Genomic DNA, 24,951 nt, shown 5'->3' on the forward strand with positions numbered 1-24,951 from the left:
CTGAAAAGATACACGTTGCCAGCAGCAACCTTCCTTGTCAACATGCACCGTCGGTCGTCCTTGACGGCAGAGCGCCTCGAGGACACGCTACATGAAGCTGCTGACGCCATGGGAAGGGGGGAAGTTCCTCGCGCTGAAAAGTGGCAGCGATTCTTTGTCCAAGCCCTTGGAACCACCAAGGACCAGGTCGAGCATCCCTGGATCGGTGGTTTGTTAGTGACAGCGCATGTAGTTTGGGGCGTTCGTGGCCGAGTATGGCATTCCAAGCGACATGATCGACACGATTCGAGACATTGTTGACGCTCGTGCGTCTGACATTCACAGATACCTCCTTCGCCAAGCAGCGTCCATCTCCAAGTCTCACCTGGTGGACTTTGACTATTCCGTTCGAGTACGACCACAATGCCACTGACGATGCTTGCGTGACTTCAGCACTAACTCTTTATTTGGCTGATGCGTGTGTGCAGTTGGTTCTATCGAGCAGCACCCTTCACGGCGACGTATATCCCATCGTGTTGCTCAAATTGTACTTGTCGGGCGATCGCGAGGTCTTATCATCTGTTCCTCTAACCATGCCAATCATGTGTGCTTATTAAGTATTGTGCGTAGGTAACGTTGGAGCTCAACCAAGCGCAGCTCGATGAGGTTCTCGTTGAGTTCGACGCCATCGACGCGGTACCCTACAACTTCACCTCACTTGGCCTCATAATGACATCTCTGATAGACTCTCTCGTCGCTCGTACCAATTGCATCGGCTGCAGCTCCATAATATAACAATACACCTGTTAAATATTGGCCTTACGGCACCAAAATGTACATGCTCGCCGCACGGAGGCCGGTTTGCACCCTTGGGAAATAGCTGAGGCAGTACCATGCTAACGTGCCACACTGGACACACACAGACAAAAACACGAGCACAGATCGGAACCATAGGCCAGGATACAAGGCAAAGCATAATGTGAGGGCGATGGACGCCAAGTACGTGGCGAAGCCCCACGCGCGGTTCGAGTTGGCTCGAAGGGTCTCGACTTGCTGCTTGATGGTCGCTACAAACAACGTCGAGCCCATGATCACGAGGGAACCCATGGAATACACCACGCCGAAGGCAGTAATCGAGAACGGAAACCTACAAGAAGCATGTGGTATGTTCGAGTTTAGGTCGATGAGGATAACTTACAAGACGAAGGAGCCGAGGAATAGTACTAGACCACATCCCATGCACATAAGAAATCGTATGCTACTAGATTGCGGTGGTGACGGCGCTGTGGTGGCCTCTGTTACAAGGAGGAATGGTTCGGCCAAGGACTTCATGATCCGCGCGATCTTTCGTTTTTGAAACGTCATTTTCGTCAAAGTTTGGTTGAAAAAAAAAACGTTACCGAAGGGATGCCCTCGTATAAGTATGTTTTGGTCGGAGTTACCTGTGTAAGTTAATATATCGGATATACCGTGATATGTATTTGTACAGGGTTTTAAGTGGCAAATTATGCAAATGGCGGAGGGCCAATTGTTAGGGTATTCATTTGTAGAGTCGGGTTGTGATTGGTGGAATGGTTGGCTGGTGGCGTGGGGATGGCTTTTGAGCCAATGCTGTTAGTGTTGTTTTTCAGTTCCATCTACCAACATGGTAAGAATGCATGAACATGGTGGAGTCAGTCTGTGAGGGGGATGATGTCTAAATGTGTGTCGTTCGTGTGTGTCTAGCCTACCGCCACCCACAAGAACCGTAAAAAGCGTGGTCACGTGTCCGCAGGTCACGGTCGTATCGGAAAGCATCGCAAGCATCCGGGTGGGCGTGGTAACGCCGGTGGTCAACATCACCATCGCATCCTCTTCGATAAGTTCCATCCTGGGTACTTCGGTAAGGTCGGTATGCGCCAATTCCACTTGCTCCGCAACAGATACCACTGCCCCACCGTGAACGTGGAAAAGTTGTGGTCGTTGGTGTCGGCGCAAGTCAAGGAAACCGCCGAAGCCTCCAAGGACGGCAAGGCCCCCATCATTGACGTGACCAAGGCCGGCTACTTCAAGGTGCTCGGCAAGGGCCGTCTCCCCGCTGTCCCTGTGATCGTCAAGGCCAAGTACTTCTCCCAAGAAGCCGAAAACAAGATTAAGGCTGTGGGCGGTGCGTGCTTGTTGACTGCTTAAGCGACTCCATTTTGCGCGACTGCATTGGTGGCGCTAACCCCCCTGCCAATGCACAAGCTGCTGATGATGCTGGCACTTCGACACTGACGGACGTCCTTACGGATGTGGTAGACAACGTAATGAACCAACTGAAAAATGGACTTATTGTGTCGCCTGTGTTATACTGCCTTGCCATTGCCCCATATGACGTCATGGAAGTTCGCAAAGGTGCCATTGAGCAGAGGTACCAGGTCGCTGCACTTGGTTTCGTCGATGTGGATGTCACTTCCCAGCACATACTTGTCGGCCATGCGAGCCACAGAGACATGCCACACTTGGCCATGTTGCATCGTCTTGAACCAAAAGCACTCGTCTACGCGTGCCAACTCCTTGGGGTTGCAGGTGTTGCGGCCGTACACCGCTCTGGCCTGGGTTGAGTCGTGGGAACTGTGGTTCTTCGCATAATGGACGTCAAAGCAACAGACGTGCATATCGCTGACATCAGTATTCAGTGGATCCAACAACGATGTTGTGGGAGACGATTGCGCGGCGATAGTCCTTGCTTCGAAGTACCATCGTTCGAGCGGAGTAAGAGACGAGGGGTTGGCTAACTGCGCAGCCAAGAAGCCTTCATTTGCATATTAAGATTAGAACTCCTATATGGCTATGAGATGAGGAATGTCATGTACCTGGTTGAGACGCAACCCATTGCCACATGGAGGAAGGGTCGACCAAGCGACTGGCGCGAGCTGTCATGCTTGAAATCACGCAGTTGTGATGATGGAGATATCCGGATAATGACACCGGATAACGAAACGAGCAAGCGTTTCAGGTGAAACCATGACCGACACCAATGGTGAGTCGGTCGGCAGCGACCGCCTTCTCACTTGTGTCCATGCGTAGATGAATCTCTCTACGCCATTTCCTTTGAGGACGATGAAGAAGCATCGCCCCCGCCTCTGGTAGACGAAGCCGTCGAGGCAGTCTTTCAGCATACACCCGCCACATCGCACTCTCCATGCACAGACCATTCAGGACAAATTCGTTCCAGCAGCATCAGCCACGATACAACACTCAATAAGGCTAGACATACCACGCTGGTCAAATCGCAGAGCTTCCATCTTCCAGAGGACTCGCTTCATCTCTCGGCAAGCAAGCCCAGCAACGACTTGATTTGGATTCAACAGTTCGATCCGCGAACGAGGACATTCTACTACATCAACGCCACCACGGGCGACTGTACCACCGTCAAGCCTCGCTTCGTATCGAAAGCCAAAGCTCGTGATCCATCGCATGCGGCGGCGCTCGTCATCCAGTGCGCCGCTCGCGTGCGTCGTGCCAGGCTCATTGTGAAGTCCTTGCGAGATGCGCCGGCATTCCATGCCGTCAACGAACACGCCACTGCCACCACGGACGCGTCGGCCATCATGCACGAAGCGTACGTTCGAAAATGTCGCCATGTCAATGTTCTGCTCGACGATCTATCGCTTGCGATTTCCCACCGCCATGTCATTGCCAGTCACCACGACGACGCTCAGATGGTTGCATCTCTCGCAGCGTTGCATGCAGAGTTCAAAGACACATGGACGTATATCAAGTCGACGTTCGATGCCACCAAACAGGTCGTTGAAGACCCCGCGGCGCTCCTGCACCTGCACAGCGAAGACCTGAATACCACGCTGGTCCAAGTGCGCAAGGCGTGTCTGCAACTGCATCGCACTATCGCGTCGCACGACGAATCGTTCATGGCGCTGGATCTGTTTCGGGTGAACCAAGCACGGCTCCAGTTTTCCAAGTGGTCTGTCCCTGCAGCTCACGATGATGGAGCGCTGCACAAGGCGCATTTGCGCGTGGAAGGCCAGCTGCGCAAGACGATGGGTGCTGCGGGGTTTCAGAGTCTCACGGGGGGCATGGCCGTCCCTCCGTCGCGATCGTTTACCGAATGGCATGGCTCGGTTGTGGCCATGTTGGCGTCCGTGGCGGCATACGAAGCATTGCTGGAGATCGACGCAAGTTCCCCAAGCACCAGTGGCAACAACACTAAGGACACTTTAAATATCGAGAACATTGGTAGTACGCAAGGCACATTGTGTGAAGCAGCAGCAGTACTGCCGTCCCAACTGCAATCCACGTCCGCAGGAGATAGTCGTGTCCTTCCAAAGCAAGCGAGACGTACAAAGATGTCGTTGGATATCTCCGAGCTGCGCCAATGCTGGATCGACGGCGTCAAGTTACGCGAGGCAGACCTAGCGGCCGCCGCTCAAGCCGAAAAGGACGCGATTCATATGCGCGCAGTGGAGCGGCAGGCCATTCAAAGCGCCCAGGAGAAGTTCCGCAACGACCAGCACAAGCGGAAATTGACCATTTGGGAAGCAGTCATTGAAGGTGAGCTCATTCCTTAAAGCGTTATGGTAAAATGTCCGTGGAAGGATGGCCTGTGGAGAAAATCAACCAGCTCGCGGTTGCAGAGGGCAAAAAGGCGGCTCAAGACGGTGCCGGAGCTTTCCGACTGCGCGATTCGCAAGCTGAGAACGGCCGCACGCTGCTCCAGTTGGCCTGCTGGTCGGGTCATGTGGTATACAATATTGCTTCATTGGGTTTTGAATTTTGGGTTTGAATAACGCCAAAGGTTAGCATTTGGTACGATATTTCGTGGACAAGGGGTCCAACTTGGGGCAATTCGACTGCGTGAACAATCGGTTTTCGCTCCTTCACGACGCCGCCCGCGCAGGTCGCGCCGATGTGGTTGGTCATTCAAATATTAACTGAAACATTAACTGAAACATGGCATGATCGTCGTCCTGGTGGTATGTAGGTGCGCGTACTTCTGGAATATGGACTGCCATGCAATATCCTCGACAACTATGGCGACAACCCAGTGCACTGGTTTGATTCCTCAAAGTCACTGAAGGCTAAACAGACGGAAACTAGGGCGGCGCGGCGAAATCACGTCGATACGGTGCAGGCGTTGTTGGACTTACCATTGAAAGACGTAGCCACTGCCTCCCCTACAGTCATTTCAACAGCCCAAATCACACGATGGCGAAGTGTGCTGGCCACCAACGGTCGCGGCAAGCGGCCTGCGCACCTCACGACCCTCCATCGGCTCCGCACAATCCTGATGGGTTTGACTTGCCATCCTTCATTCATTCGTTACGCATGTGGCGTAGACTTTGAACTGGTGGCTCAAGCAGGCTTGGAACAGTACAACCGCCAAGGGGCCAGCGAAGCAGCGATGCTCAAACGCAGAGATGGGCTCGGACCACCCCCTGTGAAGAGGATCCCCTTGACGTCGGGTGGGGGGAATAGTGGTGGCAGCAGTCGGGGGATGGTTCCGCAGCGGTGTCACGTTGATGTAGCCGACTCCGCGTCACCCCCCTCCTCCTCGTCGCCGTCCACTTCGGGAGTCCGAACGACGGACCCCCCTGTCGTCGACGGTCGTCGGCAACGTGAATTCCGCGTCAAACAAGCCACGGCTCGTGCGGTCAAGAACTTTGAAAAGGAAGGGCGCAAGCATGCCAACGTGCAATTGGCAGGTCGAGTGTTCAGGCACAGCCTCCAACCCACGAGCAGTGCGTTCGCCATCAAGACCGACGACATGGATATATTCCTCGATCATGTCGTAGAGTAATGGATAATTGAAACGCAAGATAGTTACGAGACCGTTTCAAAGTCGGAATTAGACATTGAGCATACACAGTAAACCCGAAGCGACTGCATGAGTGCTGTGGTGGGCAGCCGCATCGACAGTCTCATGTACGAGCGACCAGGTCGCCGTATTGCAGTCCTGGGTACTAAGAACCGTTGTAGACTCACAGCGAACCGATCCCTGCAACCATCTGCTCTGCATGCACTGACCATCGATGGTTGTCAATCATTCATGACGAGTGAACTGAAAAATGAATAATGTTGTGTTTTGCAGACATCCTCATGCAAGAACACGAGCTGCCGCCACTGGGTTCGGACCTCCACGGCTTTGAAAGCGTGGCCAAGTACGTACTGGCGTACGATCATGTCACGTATGCCGACAACGACGAAAAAAGCAAGTGGACGGCCGTCAGATACATGGCCCTTCGTCACATGATGGTTGAATGCGACCGCGTTCAGGTTGATCTATCTACAGAATCTGAGTCTATTCGTAACCCATTCAACGGCACGTTAGAATACTGCGTACCACCAAGAGTGTGTTCGAAAGGTGCTCGATTGGTTCGACGATTCGGGTCGAGACCACCTACAAGTACTTACATTACACTGTTTTTGAGCTTTCTATAGTCACGCTGGACGTAGGCGGACGTGGCTACTTCGCTGGCGCATGTGTCGCCCATCAAAGTATAACTTTAACGTGGAAAAAAGGATTCAGTTGCATGTTGGAATGTAGCCACCGCGAAAACAATCCGGCGACATGTTCAGGCCACCGACAACGTCCCAGCCACCATCCGTTTCCGAACAGCTCGAGGTACGCTACGGTCGTGCAAACCTTTGAACTTGGTTGGGGGCTGTTAATATATTTCCAAATTCGATACAAGTAGAAATTCAAACAGCGCGATCTACGCACCAGCCACATTCACCGCATCGCAGAGTTGCGAGATCGAGGGTTCGCGGTGGCGTCCCCGCGCGAGGTAAGGTCACATGAAACGCGTTTTTGCTGCATATGATGAATCAACATGCTGCCGCTGCAGCTCCAGCTTTCCCCCGAAGAAGACAACAACAATCAAACGGAGGCCACGCTTCTTCGCCCAGCCCACTTGGCCAATGCTGCTGACCGCAGAGTTCACGCCCAGTATCAATACCACACCCCTGAAACAGACGCCGAGGTTGGTGCCAACAGTCCAAGTCGTATTTCACTACCACGTAGCACGAGCTCAACCAATTGTGGTTGCTGCAACGACAAGAGGATGCCACCAACAAAGTCAAGCACGGTACAACTGGCACACCTGCCCCCTCTTGTTATCGACACCAATGGTTGGTATGGCTAGATGAGGTTGAGTCGGTGTTACACAAGTGGTCCCGCGGTCGCAGTCGCGAAGAAGCTGAATTCCTACGCAAGCAGGTGACATTCGACGGCAGCTCTTATCTGTACAACCCACGCATTGCACTAGGAATCGACGCGTATGATGGCGCATAAGCAACATCCGAACCTGCCGCTCCATGTGACCATCGCCGAGGACACGACCAACCAAGACGAATACTCGCTCGATCCGACGGCGTCGTCCATCAGTCAGCTGAAACATTCTGCCGCGCCTGTCGTGATCAAGAAGAAACCGTCTGCCACGGGCATGCGATACCGGAATCCGCTGCCCCCAAACTACCGTCCTTCCCCCACGGCAATCTCCACTCCCATCGCCAACAACGCGACGCCTCCGCCGTCGCTCAATCCAAAGTCTCCGTCGTACGTCAATGTCTCGTGCCTGCTTTTGGCAAACACGAATCATGCTCTAGGATGAGCCGCAACAACTCCGCCATGAGTCTCGGGGAGCCATCCGTTGCTGCCGCCAAGGACAAGGACAACAAGTACATGCCGTTCACGGCTTCGTATACGTCCGTCGTCGCCCCCGATGCCAAGCAGGCCCAACTGCAGCGCATGACTTCAAAACGGGTACATGGCTTGCATGCATGCAGACTATGTCGTTCATTCATTGTGACTATGTCGAATGTTCGTTGGAACGACTAGAAAGTCAAAAAGGCCACCGACTTGCGCGGCATGCTACCAACCCATAGCGACCCCGCGTCAATGCGCGACCCTGAGCTCAAACTCTTCCACGAAGCCTCCATGGAACGTCAATGCATTACGGTATTATTGTGAAGTTAAGTGAAATGGGGCTGAATGTGGATGATATGTTTCCAGCAGGGACGAGGGGCGACTGGGGGAGGAGGGGGTGCTGCTGCGAGCCGCGGGGCGTTGGTAGGACATCACCAGCTCGTTCAGCAGCAGACGACGAGGACCCTTGTCCATGCCAGCAGCGCCGTCGATGTGAAGCGACCGATGGGGTTGGCCGCAGGCACAAGTTCGTTGCGAGTGCAACAGTCGGATGAGCTAGACAACATTCGAGCTGCGTTCGAACGACACAACCTTACGTATAACCCAGCCATCTTTGAACGGTACACGTATATATCTAGTCATGTGTCCACTATATATCCATGCATAGGGCCATCCTCATTCCAGAGGACAAATCGTCGTCAGAATGTGCCAAACATTTGCCCATTGCCGGCTCCAAGCTTCTAGAGAACCCCCTCCTGGCGACCAAGCTGAAACTCATGAAGGTCCGCAATCGACGACAAGTATTGGGATGTCCTTGCAATCATGGGTTTTGTTGTTTGTAGGGATTGGATGGCAGCGGAAAGAAAAGGAAGACCAAGAAGGGGGCGAAAAAGGGGGGCAAGAAGAGCAAGAAGAAAAAGGCCAAGTAGATTGTAGAGGCGCTGTAATGAACCGCATCAAACCATTTCCAATTCAATCCTTACTGCTTCAAGTGTTGGCGTTAACTTTTGCCTTTTCAGCAAGGAAGTTCGAATCTAAAAATACACTGACACGCTACACACATACCATGCCGGCGGCAGCAGCGCCACCACTGGGCCATCGGCTGAAAACACCGCTTCCCCCGTCGTCGTTCAAGACCTCGGATAGCCCCAAGGCAAGTCCCAAAGCTACCGCCTTTCACCCTTCCACGCCCCCGCTGACCCCCTCCGAACCCCCATCATCGTCCTCATTATCGCTTTCCCCAACATCTCCTCCGGACACGACGACCCAGTCCCCAAAATCCCCTCGAGCAATACGAGAGCTAATGTTCGTTTCTTGACAGCCCAAGACAACCAACGAATCACTCAACATTCAAACATGTCGTCCCTCTGTCTAGTTCCATTGAGCCATGGTCCACCGAAGACATCGACATGGACTTGTCCGCCGCCACGACTTTGCTATCGTCCCCACAAACCCACCCAACCCACCGACAAGGAAGTACACCTAACGTCACAGCCAGTGCCACCAAACTGGTTGGGCACGCCCCATCTTCTGAACGAAACGTGAGATGAAGCTCTTGGCTTGTCCTTCCCTTGATCAACGACAACCAACTATTAGGCATGGCAGAGCGGCATCGAGGCGCCAATAGCGTCGATGGCTCACATGATGCGAGGAGGGCTGCCGCAACCGACCAGTCAAGTGGACTTGTTGCCCCTGCCGCTGTGGGAGAGGCCGCCCCAGGTGGCGCTGGACACGTCACCCCAGAAGATGGACCCCGAGATGAAGATCTTTCTCGACGCATTTGCCTCGCGACGACAGACTGTACGGCGGCTTGATTGTCTTTGAGACTTCTCATCTTGGCGTGTGGTAGGTTCGAGTGGCGACCGCGCCGTCGTCCCCCGCCAAAATGGTGCCGCCGACCCCTTCCATGCCAGAGTCGTCACAGTTAGCAGCCAGACCAAAAACAACCCACGCGTACTCCAGTGTGCTGCGAATGCACCAGATGGGCGAGATCGAGGAAATCCGACTCGCCTTTGAACGCCATCGTCTCTCGTTCGAGAATCAAGTGTTTGAGCGGTATAGAATAATACTCTGAAACGGGGACGTTATGGTGGACTGTTTCTTGGATGGTAGTGCGCTGCTTATCCCTGAAGACAAGACCACTGCAGAATGCGTCGCACATCTGCCCCTTCCTGGCTCAAGGTTACCTGACAACCCCCTCTTGGCCCAGAAAAGCCTGCTCTTCAAGGTAAGAGTCCATACAATTGGTCCTTTGCTCTCTAACTACTAATATGTGCAGATGAGCAGCACATTGTCGACAAAGAAACCCAAAAAGAAAGCCAAAAAGAAAAAGAAAGCCAAAATGAAAGCCAAAAAGTAATTCACATTCGCTATTAATAACAGTAACTGTAATAAATATTATTAATATTATTAGTAACTTCGTTGTACAGTACATATATATCCAGGCGAAACCGAGCGAATATGACAGGTAAATTGACTCTTATTTAGAGCTCTTGACGACGATGCAGCACTTGCATCCATTTCCGTCGACGCACGTAAAACGATGTCATGGGCTCTTCAAACCACGGGCCTTCAAATGACCGCGAGTACACCCAGCCTTGGAGGTCCCCAGACGTCTTGACGTAATGCCAGCCTTCCACTTGCATATACCCAGCCGGTATGGTCGGGATAACGTCGTCGAACTTGTCGGATTCGAGGAGGGTGTCTCCTAGCATGGAGGACATGGACGATGAACACAGCCATCGCTTCGGGTCGCCAGATGCTCGTTTCAAGTTGTGGCTGCTCCACTTTCGCTTGAGGATGCTGTAGACACTCGTGGAGCCGTACCGTTCGTTCTCCCACACTTCATAGTACAACACGTCTGCAGCCTCGGTCGCTGCGAGCACTTGCACCGTCATGTGAATTCGGCTGGGCGCGACTGGTACTCTGGGTTGGCGCGGTAGAAACTTGGGTTCCAGTGTGATGTCATACGCCGTGCAGGTCACATGCTTTTCCGCGATGTCCTTGACCGGGATGGACACCATACCAAGCAAGTCGTCCTTGCGGAGCTTGTCGTTGTCCCACACGCTCGCATCCAACGTTGACGTCGCGTACCGCTCGGCATCGACTTTCAATTCGAAGTGGGCATGGGTCCATTCTGGATTCAAGCTGCCGCGGACGCATGTGCTGCGTGCTTGGTGCACGCCGAGGGAGAATACAATGTATGGATCGGCCTTGCCGCCCATGATGCCAAAGTCGGCGGCTGGGAGGTCTGTCGCCTTGTGCAGGTGGATGCGGACAGTTGTGTAGCCCATGCTGCAGGTTGGTTGCGATTTTTCAAAACGCAAGGGGCAAACCATGATTACGTAGATCAGTTTAGTGCATTTCTCAAATAGTGTTACTGCTCAACATTAATATTTGCTAATTAAAACTATAAATAACGAAGTATTAATAACGTTCTATTAATATGAGCAGTTGGATGATGACGACCACTTTCATTGAAATATACGTGCCTGTAAATTAGTGTACTTCCAAATCAGAATGTTGGTCGTGATGCTGTCACCGTGAGACATTCATTATTGCAGACTTCGACCGAATATAGTGTATATGGATGTTCATTCCCACAGCAAAACCAAACAAGGATCATGACCACCGTGGAAGTCGAGGTTGTCCTGGCGCAATTGGCGTCGCTCCGCGAGGAGACGGACGCGAAGATAGCTGATGCAGCTCACCAGATCTACAAGCTGAACGAGGAGAATGACTTACTCTCAGAAGCCAACGAAGTCCTCCGTGAAGAAAACATCGCGTTGAAGGCGCAGCTGGCCGTGGCGATCGCAGGTGCGGTGGATGCAGCGGCAGTGGACGTGGTCGTGGCAGGGCTTTCGTTGAAAGAAGATGCAGTACCGGAATCTCTTCTGACACCAGGGAACGATGCGGTCCTTCCAGTGCACGAAGCCGCCGTACTGGAACAAGCTCACGTGATGAACATCTTGTCCGTCAGTGGGCACTTCCATGACCCGGCCCTCGTAGCGTCCGGTGGCGCCGACAAGTACGTAAAAGTGCACCATTGGCAAAAAAAGGTGTTTGTGGCCGCCTACGATGCCGGCGCGCCAGTCCTCGCGCTCTCGTTCCATCCCGCCAAGGCGCATGCGAACTACCTCATGGCGAGCGGCATGGACGGGCGGCATCACGTGCTGCGCCTAGAACGCGACCAGTTGCATGTCGTCCAAGTGTTCCACGACCACACCCGCCAAGGCAACATCCGCCACGCGTGGCTCGCATCTGGGGACTTGTTGGGGTTTGCGACGGCAGCCAGCGACAAAGTCGCGCACGTGTATCGCCAAACGACAGGTGAAACCGACGCGGTGACGTTTGAGATTGCCAAGAGCTACTACTTCAACGGCACGATCGAGGCCTTGGCTGTGGTGCCGCCACGTCACGCGTTCAACGAATTAGTGGTTGTGGCCGTGCGCGACGACTGCTACGTGCATTTCATCGACACGACAACATTAGAAAAGACCAGGTGTGTGGTTTTGTGACTGCCCGTTGTTGCTGTGACTGCCCGTTGTTGCTGTGACTGCCCGTTGTTGCTGCTGTAGGCTCAATATGAACGTGGACGGCATCGAACATGTGTCGTACACGATCATGGACGTGCAAACGTCCCCAAGTGGCGACTACTTGCTCGTAGCGACCGATGCCAACCGCCATTTTGTCGTCAAGGTACGTACATCGCTCAAGATGTGGCTACGTTGATGATGGCAACGCTCGATGGGTGATTGTAGGTGCAATCGAACGTGGTGCTGCGCAACTTCTACGGACACAAGGCGGGTCCGTACAGCCAGCCGCGGGTGGCATGGCACTCGTCCGAGCAGTTCGTTGTGTCCAACACCGAGGGCGAAGGGGGCTTGGTCATGTGGAGTGTCGCGTCTGAGAAGGTCGTGCAGCGAGTCAAAGCCCACGACAAACTGCTCCGGGATCTCTGGTACACCCAGCTGGACAATGGTGTGGACATGCTTGTCACGGCCTCGTACGACAAGACGCTAAAGTTGTGGCACACTGTTGTGTAAACCCAGAAATCCTGCGAGAATCGATAATGGACTGGAACGATCGAGAAACAAACTACTCAGGAACACATAGCTTTTGAGTTGTACCCCCTGAATGGTAGTCACATGTCAGAAGCGTCGTCGTCCTTTCTACATACAGCCCTGAAAGCGATCTAGGTATACAATACTGGTTGTAGGTGGCCCCCATGCTCCCCATCATCAATGCTTCGGTGCCTCATTGTCACTACTTCATCGTGATTCCGCATTATTACATGTAACTACGTTGCCCCCACGCATCACCCGCGCCCCCATCGATGCGATTCGATATACATGTAACGTTACAGGTTCTTCGGTCGCGGTATCCGGATTTCCCCGACCAGTGGTTAGGGCACAACAAACAGTGGGACATGTCTCTACGACATATTGGTCCAAGTCAATAATCCACCAGCATCATCAGCAAGAAGAAGCATCACCTATGCCGAGGCACATCTCGATCGCGCCGCCACCGCCTCGGCCGCCGCCCCCTGCTGGGACGGTGCCGTACGCCGTGGGTGACTTTGTGGAGGTGGCTGGTCGACTGGGGAGCGAAATCGTACTGTACATCGTCGAGATTCTGTCAGTGTGGACGACGCCTTACGTGGGATTCACAGGTCAATATTACTACACCCCCCGGGACCTGGGCGATAAGATCATGGCCCAGTTCCCGTCCTCGGCATCCGCGCCCCAAAACATCACCGCCCCCGAGTCGTCCACTGCCGCGCCTGCTTCGTCGACCGCGGAACAGACCCCTCCCAACGAAGTGCTCAAGTGCGAAGACCGAGAAATTTTCCAGTCCACGTACTCAGGAGACAACCACGTCGCCGCGATCGTGCGCAAATGCCACGTCGTGTCATCGTCGACATTCCACCACCAACTTGTCCACAGCCCGGACGACGTCAGCACGTACCTGTGCCGGTACGCGTTTCACGCGTGGAAGTACCCGTCACCGTTTACCAAGCTCGTGACGGACGAAGACCGCGTCAGTGTACGACTGGGGGACGACTGCCAGGTCGACGTGCCGTCATTCGATACGCAACCAATGAAGCTATGTCCACCACCAACCGGCAACTGCAGCGACGGGGACGACTCGAACAAGGACGTGGTAGATCCCCACGGCGGTATGCGGCGGTGGCAGCCGAGCCTCGCAGATGCCGCCGCGTTGTCGGCCTTCCTCACGCTCATCGAGTGCATTCAAATCGCCGTGGGCAACGTCGTGTACGCTTGGCACGAAAAGGCGAAGGAGCAGATCCTGAGCGTGTTGGAGGAGTACAAGGGTGGCCAGAGCTTTCGCGTGGTGTACCTAGACGGATCGGGGTCCCTTGTCGTCGACGTGAGCTACGTGCGGGGACTAGTCTCAACGGACGAGGCGCTCATGCTGTTGCACGATGCTGGCTACAACTACCGAATAGCCACCGAGCAGGTGGGTTCTGTCACTTGTGTTTGTAGTCGATGATTCCTGGGTATGTATATATATATGGTAATCGTCAACTGGATGGTCGTAGGTGACACAACTCGTGAGTGCGCGGTCGGCGGCCGCAGTCAAGTTTGTCCGAGAAGCCCAAGCCGACGACGGCGACTCGTCCGACGCCAGTACAACGTCCCAGAACTCGTCGTCGCCAAGATCCATCAAGCGGCAATGCAAACAAGTGGCGAAACCAGCGGCGGCGGGGACCAAGCCCCCCCTGAAGCCCAAGGCTGTTAATTTAGAGTAAAACGCTGTACTGATAGTGTGATTGATGACGGGGGTCATGTTGAACGAAGGGGGGGCAAGTCCACGAGAGACTCCTGCCACGCCAATTCGTCGTCGTCAGCAGGGACGGACGCCGCCAGTCGCGCCGCTTCCTGTCGATGCAGCGCGTCGTACGCCCACAGCAGCCGCCTCAACGGTGTGTACATGTCGAGACTGGCATAGTACTGCAAAGCACAGAGCTGCCCCGCCGACAGTTTGCACTGCACAAACGATTGGTTGGTCAGCAGCGACCGAAGCTCCGTTTCTGTACACGCGTCCAGCTTGTTGACAAAATTCACTTGCGCAAACGGTGATAACGCTGCAAAGTTGAACGACGTCAGCGCCTACACACGTGGATCGTATTTAGGCTCACAGCATGGAAAAAAGGGGAGCATCCTCCATAATGGGGGGCGTAGGTACCTTTTTCATGGTGCCTAGAGCCGCGTTGGCCTCGGTGAGCTGCAGCAAGGTCGCGAGGGGTTCAGTCTGGGCGATGTCCGATGTGCTGGGTGTAAACTTGACGCACGTGAGCGATGCATTTCGTTCGAGGGCTCCAGCCAAAGTGGTCAGTCCCAGGGCTAGAATGCCAGGGTTTTGGCTTAGACTACATAGGACCATGTAATATGGTCAAAACGTTTATGAATAGCTAACGTCGAAATATGAACAACTACTGACTCGAGGGACGTGAGGCTGGTATTGTGCAACAAGCTGTCGGCTAGCGCCACACAGCCTTTGCATGTGGCTTGGGCATCGCTAACACTAGTACAAACCCCTGGTGACACCAAGGGGTAGCATCATCGCTTACTTGAGCGTGTGTAGTGGGACGTTGGCGCGGAGTGCCGTAGCAAGGCAGCAAAGGGCCGCCGATCCAAGCGGGTTTTGAGACAGGTCGATATGTTCCAGAGTGTCGTTGACGAGAAGGATGGCTGACAACTTGGACACGCATGTGTAGTCCATGTCGTTTTGAAAGAGTCTACGAAAATGCCATATATCACACAGCTCCACAGCACGAACGTTACAGTTAGATACCCCAAGAACCGGATCGAGTGGTTGCCACGCAACGCTTCGCAAAGCGAGTCGACGCCGTTGTAACACACTTGATTGGACACGTTGGTTTGCATGGCGTTCCCACCCACTTCCAAGTGATGAATGGACGTGGTGTGCTGTAGCCCCAACGCCAGCAACACAAACCCATCCGACCGAAGATGCACGTGGTTCAACCTGCATACAAGTACACATCATCATTCCCAACGACGGTGCCATCGTCTTCGCACATGACACGAGTGAGTTTGGGGCACTTTGCCACGGCGTTGGCGAGGAGCTCGAGCCCTCCAAACAAGTTTCGTCGGTCGTCTGGACCTGTGATGTCGTTGCCACTCACATCGAGGACCTTGAGCGCATCAAATGAATGAATCACTGTTGTTGCATCACTCGCCATTTTAGAGTACCTCAACCAACGGCTTCTTCCTGCCGCCTACAAACGCTGCGATCGCGGCCGCGTCGAGATGGTCGGCGGCCACACGTGGCAGCACCACACGCTTGGATCGTACCACAGAAGTGGGCAGAGTGGTGCGGGAGGCTGTGAAGTACTGCACCTTGGGGCCACACGCCGCCGCAAGCCGCAGCACGGCGCTAGGGACGATCTTGGTGCAGGCCACACTATCAAGACGAACACACGACCGTCGTTCGTTCGTTCAGTCGTTCAATCGTGGTGGTGTACTTGAGCGACACAACGATGCACGACGGAGTGCTTAGGTAATTGGCCAACGACTCGACGAGGAGGTCGCTCAGGTGCATATGCGATAGGTTGACGTCCGTGACCTTGGACCGACCAAGTGCGGTGATCCGTTGGATGCAACTTTCATTCTGGGAGAGCCCAAACCCGCCATTTCGGAACAAGAACTTGGCGTCGAGGATGAACTTTTGCAGCGTGTCCGTCGTCGTGCGCCGCCTCTCTTCGTCCACGAGTCGCCTAGCGTCTTCCAACGACGGGGTGTCGTCCACTCTTCTACAAGACACTTTGGTTGGTATCCATCAATGAAGGATTATGATCAGGTCACACCTTCGGCCTTCCGCCGCATTTCGGTCTACTGGCTCGATGGAAGCAAGGAGCCTGCAGCCTGTGGTTGCAAGCACCGACTTTTTGGCAGCCGACCTTGGTCGCGATGCCGCCATGACAGCACTGGTCGGATGGGAGGGTTGTCAAACGTACCGTAAGATGGCAGTTACAACGTGAAACCGTACATTGACCAAACTTGTCCATGGACACGGCGACGGCGGCGGCGTTCACGTTGCTGTTGGTGCAAGACCATCTCAAGCACCATGGGATGTACGACACGTTGGCAGCGTTCTCCAAGGAACTCGTGGCCAAGGCCGTGTCTGCATCCCCCGACGTGTGGTACGACATGACCCACGCCATTGGAATCCATGGCCTCCTGCATGAATACCCACACGAGTCGACGCTGTCGGCACTCGTGCACGTCGGCGTCATTGAAAGGCAGACCCGGCTTCGCGCCACCACTCCATCTGTCGTTCGCATCACGCCAAAGACAAACTGTCGGACCTCCACTGTTCTGCCAGACAACTACGGCCATCTGCCGTCGTCCGCGTCGTCGCCGTCACTGCGACCGAAATCGGCGTCGGCGGCCGTAGTAGCCACGTCCACCTCCACACCCACGTTAGGGCGGAGTGTATTAGCCACTCCAACACGAGGCCAAGACCACCACCATCATCGGCGCAGCCCGACCAACGACCAACTCGACGGGGGCGACATGCGGCTACTCAAGTACATGAATTTGAAACAGCGGGAACCCCGAGCGTCGTTGCCACAGCTCAAAGCGATCGAGGCAGCCAAGAAAGAAATCTTGCTTGGCGCATCACCATCCGCAATCAACAAGATCGCGCCAGCTCCGTCGCCATGTTGCTCGTCGTCGTCGTCCATCGTGGAAACCACCGCCGCGCCGTCTCAGTGGATATCCGACGACGTTCGCATGCGCCAAGTCCGCCGAGGCCTCGCACATGTCCAAGAAGAGCTCCACGTGCACAACACGTACGAGATGGTGCTCAAACATCAAGGCATCGGCAAGACCATTCCGCCGCGGCCGAAGGAGCGCGCCGTCCTCACGTGCACCCTGTGTCTGCATCCGTTTCAAAAGCAGAACCTTCCGCACCAAGTGCCGTACAAAGCCGTGATGGACCTGCGGCGGTCGTGGGACCCGCACATGAAGGAGCTCAATCCAACTCGCGCCCGACCTCCCACCTGCTACGATATGGTGCGCATCTGTGTCTTTTGTGCGCAGTTCGTCCAAGAGTCCGACCGATACAGGGTACACCATCTCCCAATGTCAATAATCACTGTGTACCGCCCATTGTACATATGTGTGTGTGTGTGTCTGTAGCCCGCTGACGGTGCGGCAGCGACTGTCGCCGCGACAGATGGCAAGTTGGCGTCTATGACCAGCGCGCTGATGCGGCGATCGTCTACGGTGTACGAGATGGCGACGAACGATCCCTTCTCGTGCGACCCCATCATGGATGGCGACGACGACGGCGACGTCGAGTCCTGCACGTCGATGGACAACCACAACTCGGTTGGTGGCGTATTTGGCAAGAACATTCGATACCAGATGCAGAATGCCCGCACTGTGCGCAACTTGTCGAAGGCAGAATGGGGGGTCATCACAGCCAAGCAGCACAAGCATCTGTCAGAGTACCGTGGCGACAAGGGGCCGACGATGATGCCCTTGAACGCAGATGATATTCGACGATCGCCTGTGTCCATGAAAAGACTTCTCATGGACGCCACCAAGTTGGCGCCATCGAGCGAGACTAGTTATTCCGGCCGCCCATCGCCGGTCTCTACAGACCGGCGCCACACGACAGACGAAATCAGCAACAATTCCAATCGCTAAACGTCAACTCGGGAACATGTGTTGTGTACGTACACTGAAAGGGATGGTAATCATATTAATACGAAGCAATGAAATGAAAAGTCACACATAACTGTCGACGCTAGTTTACTTCTTGGACTTCTTGGGCTTGTCAGCGGAAGGGGCCGCTTCCTTCTTTGCGACATATTCGGCCTTGGCCTTGGCGGCGGCGGCGTTGAACTTAGCCTTCTTCGCCTCCGGGAGGGCCTTCCACCGTGCACCCAATTCCGAGATCACTTCCTTGGCCCCCAAGTCAGGTTGTTCCTTGACCAAGATCGGGCGTTCTTCAGCCATGAACAAGAAGTACGCAGTCAACGGGCGCTTTTCCTTGGGGGTACCGTCGGCGTTTTCCTTGGATACCTTGCGCTTGGGGGCCTTCTTGGCGGCCACGGCAGTCTTCTTGACCTTCTTGGTCACCTTGGGCTCATCTTCTTCCTCGCTCGAGTTGTCGATGTTGCGCTTCTTATCCGTGGGGTCGAATCGCTCGACTTTGGTCACGTTGCGGCCGCTGCGAGTGCTCATGGTGGTGGCTATTTGGTTATTGACCCCAGCCTTACCGTTTGGTGCCCTTCGAATATTTGAAACGCAACTCGGTCGGCCCGCACGTTCATTGGCGGAAAAATATCGAGATTACACAGGAAAATCAAACTAATCCAATTATATGCCAGTATTTTGGCGACGAAGCCATTTCATTGGCCTGTACCTCTTCGCCTTCAAAACATCATTCCAGCGTTATTGCTCGGAGGTGTGCAAATCTTTGGCGCGATATGATTGGTCCGTTTGAACTGGGGTTCAAGGAAACCTTTCAATGGAAATGGGACGGACGACATGACATACAAAATTCAAGTGAATTTCTAGTGATTTTTATTTGACGGCCTAATATTCTGCAATGAAAGAACGCCGTCGTTGAAACGTGCGGTTGCAATCGCTAGCCAATTTGAAATGATGTGATGCAGTGCTGCATGTTGGTCGTGAAGGCCTGACGATGCTTCGAGCTTAGGGCGATCAGCGTCGGCACGTTGGCCAGCCCGACCCCCGTGAACTTCATGAGATGTAGAGGGTTAACTGCATTAGTCCGCTCAGAGATCCCTTAGGAACGAGGGCAACCCATACGCCCCCTATTGCTTGATGCCATGAGATCCATGCCCTTACGTTCAGGGTTCAAGTTAATATGTAGAACTTCCATGATTTGATGTTAAGGTCAACCGCCTAAGCAACGTTATTGGCCTCATGGTGGCAGGAGCTTACTGCGGTTGGCACGCATGCCGTACAGTTCTAATGCTCACATGCAGGTATCACAAAGCGCTAATATTCCGCATGACAACGTTCCGCCATACAGCAGAAATGTAGCCGAAGGGTAGCCGGCTACCCTTCGGCTACATTCCAATAAAACGCAAATATGGTTACGAGTCCATTTCAAATGTTGAACACTACAACTTCGGTAATAATGTTAACACTATAGTGGAGCTTAGTGGGAATATGCCCTAGAAGGCCCACACTACCTACCACGCGAAGGTTCTCTCCCCACTTCCAACATGCGTCATGCTAAGCTGTCGGCTATCTCTTGAACCCGAGCTGTGTGAGCAACGTCACCATGAACGTCAACAACAGACAGGGCCATACCCTCACTTCGACATATCTTTTCCAGCTAAACCACCATTTGCCAGCGACAACAACGCCAAATTTCTCAACGTTACTACAATACGTAGCCCCCCTTGGGTTTATATACTAACTAGTTAACTCACCGAATATAGCACAGTCACTCTACCTCGATCTTGACGGCCCCGTGCACATGTCGAAGCCGATTTGGCAACGTCCATCCCAAGCAATCTTGGCGCAAAAGCAACACGTTCACCGACTTGCGCCGATTTTCTCGAAATCTTCTCAAACTACTTTTGACGGGTCGGTTACACAATCGGTTTCAGCTGCGAAAAAGGATGGGTCCCCCTAATTTTGTTATCGTTCGAATCAACCCCATTAAGTATACAAAAATCAGGTCGATTGAAGTTCCGGCAAATAAAACGGTGTGATTGGTGGTTCAAAATTCGCCGAATCCAGGCCAACGATTGGTGGAATTACATAGGGATCGGGTTAAAAGAAGTGGAGGAGAATGCAAGCCATCCAATATGCGGCCTTCGTCGCAAGGAGATTTGTCTTGGAATTTGTATAGTATATCCCTTTGATTCGGATCTAGGAGCTCATTCTCCATTTTTCGTTGCAGATCAAAAGGTGCGTCCGTCGCCGCTCTGTGCGCATCCAACAAGGATGATGCAAGAACGCGAGCAATGCTGATGATGATTGTCCATAGGAATTCAACATGCCTAAAGAAAAGACCCATATCTCTTTGGTCGTCATCGGACACGTCGATGCCGGTAAGTCCACCACCACCGGTCACTTGATCTACAAGTGCGGTGGTATCGACAAGCGTACCATCGAAAAGTTCGAGAAGGAAGCTGCCGAACTCGGCAAGACCTCGTTCAAGTACGCCTGGGTGTTGGATAACTTGAAGGCCGAACGCGAACGTGGTATCACGATCGACATCGCCTTGTGGAAGTTCGAATCCCCCAAGTTCTTCTTCACGGTCATTGATGCCCCTGGCCATCGTGATTTCATCAAGAACATGATTACCGGTACCTCGCAAGCCGATGCCGCCATTTTGGTCGTCGCCTCGGGTGTCGGTGAGTTCGAAGCCGGTATCTCCAAGGAAGGCCAAACGCGCGAGCACGCCTTGTTGGCTTTCACCTTGGGTGTGCGCCAAATGATCGTGGCCATCAACAAGATGGACGACTCCTCCGTTATGTACGGCGAAGGCCGTTACAACGAAATCAAGGAAGAAGTGACCAACTACTTGAAGAAGGTCGGGTACAAGCCCGCCAAGATCCCCTTCGTGCCCATCTCCGGCTGGGAAGGCGACAACATGATCGAGCGCTCGCCCAACATGGCCTGGTACAAGGGTCCTTACCTCTTGGAAGCCCTCGACGGCTTGAACCCCCCCAAGCGCCCCACCGACAAGCCCCTCCGCCTGCCCCTCCAAGATGTGTACAAGATCGGCGGTATTGGCACGGTCCCGGTCGGTCGCGTCGAAACCGGTGTGTTGAAGCCCGGTATGGTCGTGACCTTCGGTCCTTCGGGCCTCACGACGGAAGTCAAGTCGGTGGAAATGCACCACGAATCCTTGCCCGAAGCCACCCCTGGTGACAACGTCGGATTCAACGTCAAGAACGTTGCCGTCAAGGACTTGCGCCGCGGGTTTGTCGCGTCGGACTCCAAGAACGACCCCGCCAAGGGCACGGAAACCTTCACGGCCCAAGTGATCGTGTTGAACCACCCTGGCCAAATCGGCAACGGGTACTCGCCCGTGTTGGATTGCCACACCGCCCACGTTGCGTGCAAGTTCAAGGAAATCACCCAAAAGATGGATCGTCGTTCGGGTAAGGTGCTCGAAGAGAACCCCAAGTTCGTCAAGTCGGGCGACGCCTGCCTCGTCATCTTGGAACCCACCAAGGGCATGACCGTCGAATCTTTCCAAGAATACCCTCCCCTTGGCCGTTTCGCTGTGCGTGACATGCGTCAGACCGTGGCCGTCGGTGTCATCCACTCCGTGATTAAGAAGGAAGCTGGTGGCAAGGGCAAGGCCGCGGCCGGCAAGAAGAAGTAAACCATCTTCGTGCCCGCGACGCGTCCCATCAAGGGATCGATCGATTCGAAGAGTATGTTGACTTCTCCGGTGCGCCCAGGCGATTGTAGAGCCGTGTTTTGGCACGGTCTCTAAAGTAATATTACCAGTTTGTTGAAGGCGTACCAACTCGACTGTATTTTGTTGGTTTTACGATTATTAATATTATACTATTGTCGATTTGATACGAATTTGGGGAGGGGGTGCAATCGAATCGCGCTGACCGGTGCACAATCGATTTGATTGGTTGAATTTTATTAAGAGGGATTGAGAGGGTTTTGATTGGCTAATAATTTTGAGCTCATCTGAGGTAGCCAATCAAATCGATTTAAATTCCAACGAGAAACCACAACACGAAAGCACAATACTACGTAGTACATGGCACATGTTTTTTTACTGACAGTATCTTCAAATCGATTCGAAACTGGAGCCCTCAGGAGAATCGACTATCGATTAAAGAACCGCCTGAGCCCAATCAAATCACGTCATGTCAATTTTCTGCCAATCCAAACGTTTGACCCGTCTGCATAGGGCAAAACCATTTATATAATCATCGTTGTATAGTATAGTGAGTACAAGATTAAATAGGATATATCAAGTGATGAAATGACTCTCAAGAGAATAATACTGTATGCAAAGTCACCAGCCACAAGTTCGAACTCAAAGTGCAAGTGTTGAACCAAACTGCAACTTGAACATTTCTTAGGTGCAGGCACTCACCATACAACTACATATATCTGTTGCTAACTAACCAGCACACAAACAACTTCACATGACATAACGTTAGCAAGTCAATCCTGTACATACACTGACTGTGAACAACAACAGACTGGACATCAATCATGAATGGCATGTCTAGCGTTTATTGAATCGTGCACCATCGGGCGGGCGGAGCAGCGTCGTCGGCCTTGTCTTGGTCGTCGTACTTGGGTTCATTCTTCTTCGCAGTGGCTTTGATGTACTCTGCAAACGGAGAAACCACGAGGTGTGGGTGTGTGGGGAGGTCGCCTTGGACGGGTTCCGACAGGAACACGTACGTTTCCTTGTCTTCCCGGACCACCCGATTCACACGCGACGCGGCAAACATGTCGTCGGGACGGGCCTCCTTGAGCGCCGCCGCGTCCCCCGACAACACGTACACATGTCGCCGGTCCAGCTCTTGGTCGACGTCGCCCACGTCTAAATACGATGGACGATCCACTACCATGAGGTTGATGCGGTTCTCGTACAAGGACAGGTTCCGAAAGTCCGTGCGCAGGTCGAGGGGGAGGTCCGTGGACCATCCGTTGGCCGAGAGCGATGTGAAGCCAAGGTGGACGATGGCGGTCATGAGCGCGTCGAAGCCGGCTTCGTGGCATGGCATGGCGGCGGCGTCAGCGGACGGCTTCTTGAGCGCGTGGTGGTACGAGCTGGACGTGTCTGGGCTGACCAGTGTCGACACATCGAGGGCGAGGTGGTCCCGCATGTACTCAAACATGGCAGACAGCGACGTCGACTCGAACTGGTCGCGGACTGGGGACATCATGGCGAGGTGCTTGGTGTCGAAGATGGCGGGGAACGCCTTGCCGAGCTGGAGCTTGAATTGCACGAGGGTGGGCGGCAGCGGCCCCACAAACTGGTGGAACAAGTAGACAAAATCCAGGAGGCAGTTGTGACCCACCACGGGTTTGTTGGACTTGCCTAGCAGCTGGATGACCTTGGAGAACCCGATGGCGGCTTCAACGTCTTGGTTCATGGCGTCGATCTTGCGCTTCTTGAGCGAATCGCGCTCGACGGCCGACGACGTGCGGATGAGGCGCACGCCGTTGTCGTTGGTCTCCATGTACAGCGACTTGGCGTCGGGATGGGTCGACAGGAACCGCGCCGCGTGGAGCACGAGCAGCCGACGGAACGAGTTGCGCGCGGAAATGAACAGCTCGGCGGGCGAACTGGCGTCGGCGGACGCAGAGTCGGCGAGCCACGTGTCGATGCGCTCGACTGTCTCGGTCAAGAAGAGCTTGTCAAAGTGGCGGCCGACAGTGATCTTCTCGGGCGGCGACTTGCCGAGGTTCGCGATCGACTTCTCGTGGCTGCGGCGCACACTCAGCTCGGACTTGCGCGACAGGTACGGAATCCCGTCGCGGATGAATTTGTTGAAGTCGAACCCGTGCTCGGCCATGAACTGCATGGACGACGCTTGGCAGAGGAAGCGCGCGTCGACGTTCTGATATGGCCGAGGAAACACGTAAAAGTTCCAGCATGAGATCCACGTCTTGGCCTCATCTTCAACGTCGATCGAGTCGGCGACATGCACGAGCGCCACGCCGAATTGGGTGATGAGGAAGTTCTCGCCAGACGACCGGACCTTGGCGTATCGCTCTTCGAGCGTGTCGATGACCTTTTCCCGCGTAAACTCGGACGGCGTCAGCCCTGTGAATTCAGTGTCGATCGCGACGAACCGACAGGACGGCAACGCGAGCTGCTTTTCAAGATCCACCAACGCTTCGGCAAAGTTGTGGCGGGTAACGTCCATGGCGGCAAGGGACGTGAGTGGAAGTGGTGGTCTGGGAGTTGACGGCGGTGATGAGGCGTCGTCTGTGAAGAAACGACGAGGAACAGCGAGTAAAAGCTTGGATCTCGTGAGAGGACGGGATCGCCAAACTAGCATGTGCAAGGGACGTGCTGCGCCGATGGATGCACAATGAATCCACGCCGCACCTGCTTGGCCGGCGGATCAACCAAAATTGCACGTGTGGGATTGGACAATGCAATTGCAAGGCCAGCCAATCATTGCCCACTATATCCCTTCTTGAGCCAATCAAATCATGTTTTGGAGTTTGGATTTTGCTCGTCGAAACCGTCAAGCAAGCTCGTGTGCAACTGGACGAATGGACGGTGCAACGAGGAATGATGGAGCTGGCAATGCAATCGAGCATCACTGGCTTAAGCAAGAACTCCGCGTGTCACTTGAG

At 54.0% G+C, this 24,951-nt stretch overlaps 15 protein-coding genes across 18 annotated transcripts; 10 read left to right on the forward strand and 5 right to left on the reverse strand.

Annotated features, from left to right (window-relative positions):
• Positions 1–9: 9 nt before the first annotated feature.
• Positions 10–1,336, forward strand: H257_12149 (hypothetical protein). Its single transcript, XM_009839267.1, has 5 exons — positions 10–186; positions 233–391; positions 468–548; positions 610–675; positions 725–1,336. Exons 1-5 carry the CDS (start codon positions 43–45, stop codon positions 767–769), a joined length of 495 nt encoding a protein of 164 aa, XP_009837569.1. The 5' UTR covers positions 10–42; the 3' UTR covers positions 770–1,336.
• H257_12150 (hypothetical protein) lies at positions 799–1,344 on the reverse strand (the record flags this gene model as incomplete). Its single annotated transcript, XM_009839268.1, has 2 exons — positions 799–1,126; positions 1,178–1,344. The coding sequence occupies 2 exons, from the start codon at positions 1,342–1,344 to the stop codon at positions 799–801; spliced, it is 495 nt and encodes a 164-aa protein (XP_009837570.1).
• Positions 1,345–1,624: 280 nt separating this feature from the next.
• Positions 1,625–2,148, forward strand: H257_12151 (60S ribosomal protein L27a; the record flags this gene model as incomplete). Its single annotated transcript, XM_009839269.1, has 2 exons — positions 1,625–1,627; positions 1,705–2,148. The coding sequence occupies 2 exons, from the start codon at positions 1,625–1,627 to the stop codon at positions 2,146–2,148; spliced, it is 447 nt and encodes a 148-aa protein (XP_009837571.1).
• A 116-nt stretch (positions 2,149–2,264) lies between these two features.
• H257_12152 (hypothetical protein) lies at positions 2,265–2,716 on the forward strand. Its single transcript, XM_009839270.1, has one exon. It carries the CDS (start codon positions 2,284–2,286, stop codon positions 2,590–2,592), a length of 309 nt encoding a protein of 102 aa, XP_009837572.1. The 5' UTR covers positions 2,265–2,283; the 3' UTR covers positions 2,593–2,716.
• Positions 2,717–2,975: 259 nt separating this feature from the next.
• On the forward strand, positions 2,976–5,787 carry H257_12153. Of its 2 annotated transcripts, XM_009839272.1 has the most exons (6): positions 2,976–4,512; positions 4,557–4,702; positions 4,762–4,872; positions 4,943–5,013; positions 5,059–5,252; positions 5,298–5,787. In XM_009839272.1, exons 1-6 carry the CDS (start codon positions 3,555–3,557, stop codon positions 5,756–5,758), a joined length of 1,941 nt encoding a protein of 646 aa, XP_009837574.1. In that variant the 5' UTR covers positions 2,976–3,554; the 3' UTR covers positions 5,759–5,787. The 2 variants fall into 2 exon arrangements, with proteins under 2 accessions (XP_009837574.1, XP_009837573.1); XM_009839271.1 differs by having other exon boundaries at positions 5,059–5,787.
• Positions 5,788–5,807: 20 nt separating this feature from the next.
• On the forward strand, positions 5,808–8,593 carry H257_12154 (hypothetical protein). Its single transcript, XM_009839273.1, has 16 exons — positions 5,808–5,883; positions 5,938–5,993; positions 6,050–6,234; positions 6,290–6,364; positions 6,415–6,456; positions 6,506–6,583; positions 6,657–6,746; positions 6,807–6,941; positions 6,983–7,046; positions 7,104–7,177; positions 7,227–7,516; positions 7,567–7,723; positions 7,799–7,918; positions 7,976–8,226; positions 8,274–8,388; positions 8,449–8,593. The coding sequence occupies exons 1-16, from the start codon at positions 5,846–5,848 to the stop codon at positions 8,533–8,535; spliced, it is 1,857 nt and encodes a 618-aa protein (XP_009837575.1). The 5' UTR covers positions 5,808–5,845; the 3' UTR covers positions 8,536–8,593.
• A 59-nt stretch (positions 8,594–8,652) lies between these two features.
• H257_12155 lies at positions 8,653–10,022 on the forward strand. 2 transcript variants are annotated; one of them, XM_009839274.1, is made up of 6 exons: positions 8,653–8,911; positions 8,982–9,147; positions 9,203–9,406; positions 9,456–9,661; positions 9,719–9,833; positions 9,885–10,022. In XM_009839274.1, the coding sequence occupies exons 1-6, from the start codon at positions 8,673–8,675 to the stop codon at positions 9,963–9,965; spliced, it is 1,011 nt and encodes a 336-aa protein (XP_009837576.1). In that variant the 5' UTR covers positions 8,653–8,672; the 3' UTR covers positions 9,966–10,022. The 2 variants fall into 2 exon arrangements, with proteins under 2 accessions (XP_009837576.1, XP_009837577.1); XM_009839275.1 differs by lacking the exon at positions 8,653–8,911 and having other exon boundaries at positions 8,931–9,147.
• Positions 10,023–10,057: 35 nt separating this feature from the next.
• Positions 10,058–10,899, reverse strand: H257_12156 (hypothetical protein; the record flags this gene model as incomplete). Its single annotated transcript, XM_009839276.1, has 1 exon — positions 10,058–10,899. One exon carries the CDS (start codon positions 10,897–10,899, stop codon positions 10,090–10,092), a length of 810 nt encoding a protein of 269 aa, XP_009837578.1. The 3' UTR covers positions 10,058–10,089.
• Positions 10,900–11,149: 250 nt separating this feature from the next.
• Positions 11,150–12,763, forward strand: H257_12157 (hypothetical protein). The gene is made up of 3 exons (XM_009839277.1): positions 11,150–12,107; positions 12,184–12,304; positions 12,367–12,763. The coding sequence occupies exons 1-3, from the start codon at positions 11,230–11,232 to the stop codon at positions 12,649–12,651; spliced, it is 1,284 nt and encodes a 427-aa protein (XP_009837579.1). The 5' UTR covers positions 11,150–11,229; the 3' UTR covers positions 12,652–12,763.
• Positions 12,764–13,061: 298 nt separating this feature from the next.
• H257_12158 (hypothetical protein) lies at positions 13,062–14,470 on the forward strand. The gene is made up of 2 exons (XM_009839278.1): positions 13,062–14,086; positions 14,169–14,470. The coding sequence occupies exons 1-2, from the start codon at positions 13,103–13,105 to the stop codon at positions 14,376–14,378; spliced, it is 1,194 nt and encodes a 397-aa protein (XP_009837580.1). The 5' UTR covers positions 13,062–13,102; the 3' UTR covers positions 14,379–14,470.
• Positions 14,122–16,633, reverse strand: H257_12159. 2 transcript variants are annotated; one of them, XM_009839279.1, is made up of 9 exons: positions 16,458–16,633; positions 16,116–16,403; positions 15,844–16,054; positions 15,670–15,785; positions 15,425–15,616; positions 15,201–15,368; positions 15,071–15,154; positions 14,816–14,999; positions 14,123–14,739 (listed from the first exon to the last, which is right to left on the reverse strand). In XM_009839279.1, exons 1-9 carry the CDS (start codon positions 16,568–16,570, stop codon positions 14,413–14,415), a joined length of 1,683 nt encoding a protein of 560 aa, XP_009837581.1. In that variant the 5' UTR covers positions 16,571–16,633; the 3' UTR covers positions 14,123–14,412. The 2 variants fall into 2 exon arrangements, with proteins under 2 accessions (XP_009837582.1, XP_009837581.1); XM_009839280.1 differs by lacking the exon at positions 16,458–16,633 and having other exon boundaries at positions 14,122–14,739; positions 16,116–16,456.
• A 1-nt stretch (position 16,634) lies between these two features.
• Positions 16,635–18,893, forward strand: H257_12160 (hypothetical protein). Its single transcript, XM_009839281.1, has 2 exons — positions 16,635–17,721; positions 17,794–18,893. Exons 1-2 carry the CDS (start codon positions 16,657–16,659, stop codon positions 18,304–18,306), a joined length of 1,578 nt encoding a protein of 525 aa, XP_009837583.1. The 5' UTR covers positions 16,635–16,656; the 3' UTR covers positions 18,307–18,893.
• Positions 18,271–18,895, reverse strand: H257_12161 (hypothetical protein). Its single transcript, XM_009839282.1, has one exon. It carries the CDS (start codon positions 18,844–18,846, stop codon positions 18,412–18,414), a length of 435 nt encoding a protein of 144 aa, XP_009837584.1. The 5' UTR covers positions 18,847–18,895; the 3' UTR covers positions 18,271–18,411.
• Positions 18,896–20,501: 1,606 nt separating this feature from the next.
• Positions 20,502–22,129, forward strand: H257_12162 (elongation factor 1-alpha). The gene is made up of 2 exons (XM_009839283.1): positions 20,502–20,553; positions 20,633–22,129. The coding sequence occupies exon 2, from the start codon at positions 20,642–20,644 to the stop codon at positions 21,980–21,982; it is 1,341 nt and encodes a 446-aa protein (XP_009837585.1). The 5' UTR covers positions 20,502–20,553; positions 20,633–20,641; the 3' UTR covers positions 21,983–22,129.
• A 641-nt stretch (positions 22,130–22,770) lies between these two features.
• On the reverse strand, positions 22,771–24,712 carry H257_12163 (hypothetical protein). The gene has a single exon (XM_009839284.1). The coding sequence runs from the start codon at positions 24,645–24,647 to the stop codon at positions 22,863–22,865; it is 1,785 nt and encodes a 594-aa protein (XP_009837586.1). The 5' UTR covers positions 24,648–24,712; the 3' UTR covers positions 22,771–22,862.
• Between the last annotated feature and the right edge of the window lie 239 nt (positions 24,713–24,951).

Source organism: Aphanomyces astaci, assembly GCF_000520075.1.
Source record: "Aphanomyces astaci strain APO3 unplaced genomic scaffold supercont1.39, whole genome shotgun sequence".
Lineage (NCBI taxonomy): Eukaryota > Oomycota > Saprolegniomycetes > Saprolegniales > Verrucalvaceae > Aphanomyces > Aphanomyces astaci.